Source organism: Plasmodium knowlesi, assembly GCF_000006355.2.
Source record: "Plasmodium knowlesi strain H genome assembly, chromosome: 6".
Classification (NCBI taxonomy): domain Eukaryota; phylum Apicomplexa; class Aconoidasida; order Haemosporida; family Plasmodiidae; genus Plasmodium; species Plasmodium knowlesi.
This window is the reverse complement of record NC_011907.2, coordinates 1-5747: the sequence shown is the minus strand read 5'-3', so window position 1 is coordinate 5747 and position 5747 is coordinate 1. Positions and strand designations below refer to the sequence as shown.

The window sequence follows — 5747 nt, the reverse complement described above, 5'->3', positions numbered from 1 at the left end:
GGTGATGCTTGCATAATGACTTTACTTTTTTCAAAAGCATGATCTATGCCAGAATCTACACTACAATTAGGATGTACCCTATATTTTTTTTGTTTTTTTGCCATTTCCTTTAATTGTTTTGCATATTCCTTAAGAAATAAACAACCCATCGTTTGTTCAAACGATGGGCCTTTAACATGGTCCTTAACCTGGCCATTCTTTTGGACAATACCATGGGTATAAATATGTTTTAACCCTGAAGCAAAAAGTAAACAAGCTGCTTTATTTGTTTTGCCCTCTTTATGGCCCATTGCATTCCATTTATTTTCGTTGTCTTTGCAGTATTGGGCAGCAGCCGACTGATTATCCGGTTTTATCATATATTCCAGAAGTTCTTTTAATTCATCCTTGGCGTCACTGTCGATGTCACTCTGATCATAAAAAAAGAAGGGAGAAATATATATATGTATGTATACACATATGTATACACATATGTGTATACATATACATATACATATACATATACATATACATATACATATACATATACATATACATATACATATACATATATACATATATACATATATACATATACACATACATATACATACATATACATATACATATACATATACATATACATATACATATATACATATACACATACATATACATACATATATATATACATATATACATATATACATATATACATATATATACATATACATATATATACATATACGTATATACATACATACATACATATATATACATACACATATATATATATATATACATATATGTATACATATACATATATATATATATATATATATACATATACATATATACATATACATATATATGTGCATATATACATATACATTTATATTTACATATGGACATATATACGACTATATATGTACATTTATACATATATATACATACATATATACATATATATATATACATGTATATACTTATATGTATATATATATATGTATATATATATACGTATATACGCAGTTGTCCATGCTTACCCAAGATAGTGGTTTTGCATTTTTGTTGTTACTTTTGTAGTATTGTTTTGCTGCACATTGCATTTTACTACAGAAAGTGTCCATGTTAGTGATAGTGGTTAAAGTAGACTTCACTTGGGGGATGGATTTGGATGGGTTGTGTTCGTTGTTGAGAAGGAGACCTTCCATTTTAGTCTTCACGTTAGTTGCTCCATTATCGCAATTTCCATTTGGTTGTGGATTAAACAAAGTGTTGGAAACACTTAGTTCGCAATCCTTAAAATTTTCATTCCTTTCACACTTAAAACAATTATTATCGCCACTTGAGCACGAATTATTATTATTAAATAAATTCCAATACTTAAACATTTGTTCAATTCTTTTCTTATCAATGGGACATTTATCCTGGGACCTTTTAATAATTTCATCAGCGTACATGTTAAGAGCAATACAACCAACTATTCTTTTGAACAGTTGGTCATTACCACTAGAATTAATGTCCTTAATGTATTTTAGTCCCGCCGCGATGTGATTGCAAGCTTTTCTTTCAACACTATCAGCGTTACCATCACCAAAATATTTACAATATATAGTCCCGTTTGTACCTTTACTACTGATGTCTTGAAATAGTTTCTGCAGTTCGACTTTGACGCCTTCATCCCAAAATTGACACTGTAAAAAAGAAAAAAGAAAAAGTTATATATATGTAATTGGTTATGTAGTATCCAGTTGGTGTCGTATCCGGTCCCGGTCTGCAAGGAGTTTTTCCTCTCCCCACCTAAAGCAGCTAAAGCTAACCCCGGAACCTTACTCCTAAACCCTGGAACTTCATTCTTATACCTAAAACCTTATTCTAACACCCCTAAAACCTTATTCTAATACCCCTAAAACCTTATTCTAACACCCTTACCACCTTATTCTAACACCCCTACAAACCTCTATTCCTAAATCCGGAATCTGAATTTCATTTTTTTTTTTTTTTTTTCTTTTATCCCCCAGGTGTTGTGTCTGTTGGTAGTAATACTTACCCAAGTCTTCGTCGTTCCACCATTGGCTGCTGAAGCTTCCTTCTGCCTTCTGAACCAATTGGATGCGGCGCATTTGATTTTGTCACATAAAGACGCTGTTATGTTTATGTCCTTTAGGGTGTAAGTGGAGGTGTTGTTAATTTTGGACTGTACTTCAGTTAACTTCTTTTCTACCCCCTCGGGAGTGTTCTTTGTGGTAATTGTGCAAGTCTTAAAGATGTTTTCATCCCATTTACATTCAATGCACGAACTACCGTTCTCGCATTCTTTATTAAAATCTTTAGGAGCAGTACCAAAAGCTTTTTTAATTCCTGATTCAACTAAACATTTAGCTTCGCTCTTCATTTTCTTTGCATAAGCGTGGAGTAATAAACAACCAACTGTTTGTCTCAGCAGTGGGTTGTCCAAAAGTTTGCCGTTGGCTGCCGACGGCGTCGCCGTCGGCGTCGACCCATTCGTCTTGTACAGTTCAGTTAATCCGGCATGCAAATAATTGCATGCCGTCTGTTCGGAATGAGTTGCATCCCTTTCACCATCCACCTTAGCACATTGACCTCCATTAGTGTCTTTACCATTTGTCTTTGTCATTGCTGCGGACAGGTCTTTCCACAGGTCCTTGACTTCATCCTTCCAGAAGTTTTCCTGTATAAGTGGAGTAATATATATATATATATATATGCATATGCATAAATGCATATGCATATATACATATACACATATGTATATATACATATACATACATGTATATGTATAAGTATATATTCTTTTTCTTTTTTCTTTTTTTTTTTTTCCTTTTCCCATCCTGTTTTCTGCCATCCGGTTAGTATGTAGTATCCGGTTAGTATGTAGTATCCGGTTAGTATGTAGTATCCGGTTAGTATGTAGTATCCGGTCTCTGTCGGCGAGGAGTCTTTCCTTTCCCCCCCTAAAGTAGCTAAAGCTAACCCCTGAACCTTATTCCTAAACCCTGAAACCTTACTCTTATACCCTAAAACCTTATTCTTATACCCTGAAACCTTACTCCTAAACCCTTATATCATACTCCTATACCCTAAAACCTTATTCCTATACCCCTACAACCTTACTCCTATACCCCTGAAACCTTATTCCAATACCCTTAAAACCTTATTCCAATACTGTACGACCTCACTCCTGCACCCTAAAACTTTATTCCAACACCCTTACAACCTTATTTGTATACCCCTAAAACCTTATTCTAACACCCCAACAACCTTATTCTAATACCCCTAAGACCCTATTCTGACAAACCTAAGACCCTATTCTGACACCCCTACAACCTTATTCCAGCACCCTAACAACCTTATTCTAATACCCCCTACAACGTTATTCTAATACCCCTAAGACCCTATTCTAACACCCCTAAGACCCTATTCTGACACCCCTAAGACCCTATTCTGACACCCCTAAGACCCTATTCTGACACCCCTAATAACCTTATTCTAGTACCCCTAAGTAACCTATTCTAACACCCCTAAGACCCTATTCGGTCACCCCTAAGACCCTATTCTGACATTACTAAGTCCCTATTCTGACACCCCTAAGATCCTATTCTGACACCCCTGAGACCCTATTCTGACACCCTTACCACCTTATTCAGACACCCTTACGACCTTATTCTAACACCCTTACAACCTTTATTCTAACAACCTTACCACCTTATTCCAATACCCTTAAAACCTTACTCTAACACCCTTACCACCTTATTCTAACACCCTTACCACCTTATTCCGACACCATTACCACCTTATTCTAACACCCCAACAACGTTATTCTAACAGCAATACAAACTTATTCTAACAACACCACAACCTTATACTGACACCCCTAAAACCTTATTATAATACCCCTAAACATTATTATGACATCCCTACAACCTAATTCCTATACTCCTGAAACCTTATTCTGAAAGCCCTAATCCCTTCATCCTATGCTCTGCAACCTTCTTCTTATACCCCTGCAACCTTACTCCTAAACCCGGAACCCTACTCCTAAACCCGGAACCCTACTCCTAAACCCGGAACCCTACTCCTAAACCCGGAACCCTACTCCTAAACCCGGATCCCTACTCCTAAACCCGGAACCCTACTCCTGAAGCCGGAACCCTACTCCTAAACCCGGAATCCTACTCCTAAACCCGGAACCCTACTCCTAAACCCGGAATCTAATTTCTTACACCCTGACACCTACCTCCTAAACCCTGAACCCTAAACCCCAAACCCTAACACCCCTACAACTTCCTCCTGAACCCGGAATCTAAAGTTCTAACACCCTGACACCTTCCTCCTGAACCTGGAATCCGAATTCTAACACCCTGACGCCTCCCCCCCAAACCCGCAATCTGACTTCTAACACCCTGACACCTCCCTCCTAAACCCGGAATCTAAGTTCTAACACCCTGACACCTTTGTCCTAAACCCGGAATCTATGTTCTCACATCCTTACAACCCTACTCCAACACCCGGAATCTAAGTCCTAACACCCTGACACCTTACTCTTAAACCCGGAATCTGACTTCTAACACCCTGACACCTTTGTCCTAAACCCGGAATCTAAGTTCAAACACCCTGACACCTTTGTCCTAAACCCGGAATCTGATGTCGAACACCCTAAAACCATATTCTTATACCCTCATCCTTACTCCTGAACCCGAAACCTTTATTCTGTCACCCCTAAGACACTATTCGGACACCCCTAAGACCCTATTATGACACCCCTAGGACCCTATTCTGACACCCCTAAGACCCTAATCTGGCACCCCTAAGACCCTATTCTGGCACCCCTACAACCTTATTCTGACACCCCTAAGACCCTATTCTGACACCCCCAAGACCTTATTCTGGCACCCCTAAGACCCTATTCTGACACCCCTAAGGCCCCATTCTGACACCCCTAAGACCCTATTCGGACACCCCTAAGACCCTATTCGGACACCCCTAAGACCCTATTCTGGCACCCCTAAAACCCTATTCTGACACCCCCAAAACCCTATTCTGACACCCTTACCACCTTATTCTAACACCCCTACAACCTTATTCTAATACCCCTACAACCTTATTCTGACACCCTTACCACCTTATTCTAATACCCCTACCACCTTATTCCAACATCCTTACCACCTTATTCTAACACCCTTACTACCTTATTCTAACACCCGTACCACCTTATTCTAACACCCTTACCACCTTATTCTAACACCCTGACTACCTTATTCTAACACCCTGACTATCTTATTCTAACACCCTTACCACCTTATTCTAACAACCCTACCACCTTATTCTAACAACCTTACCACCTTATTCTAACAACCTTACAGCCTTATTCTAACACCCCTAACAACCTTATTCCGACACTCTAACTGCCTTCCACCTAAACCCGGAATCTGACTTCAATACCCTACAACCTTCCTCCCATAGCCCTATAACCTTCCTCCTATACCCCTATAACCTTCCTCCTATACCCCTACAACCCTACTACTGTGCCCTACAACCTTCTTCTTATACCCTACAACCTTCTTCTTATACCCTACAACCTTATTCTAATACCCTTACCACCTTATTCTAACACCCCTACCACCTTATTCTAACACCACCACAACCTTATTCTGACAACTTTACCACCTTATTCTAACACCCTTACCACCTTATTCTAACACCCTTACCACCTTATTCTAACACCTTTACCACCTTATTTTAAC

At 38.7% G+C, this 5747-nt stretch overlaps 1 protein-coding gene across 1 annotated transcript; it reads right to left on the bottom strand.

Annotated features, from left to right (window-relative positions):
- Position 1: 1 nt before the first annotated feature.
- Positions 2–2980, bottom strand: PKNH_0600100 (SICAvar, type I (fragment); the record flags this gene model as incomplete). The annotated part of the gene is made up of 3 exons (XM_039113489.1): positions 2–410; positions 1026–1676; positions 2033–2980. Coding segments are annotated over 3 exons (2008 nt in total), but the record flags the coding sequence as incomplete, so codon positions are not given.
- Between the last annotated feature and the right edge of the window lie 2767 nt (positions 2981–5747).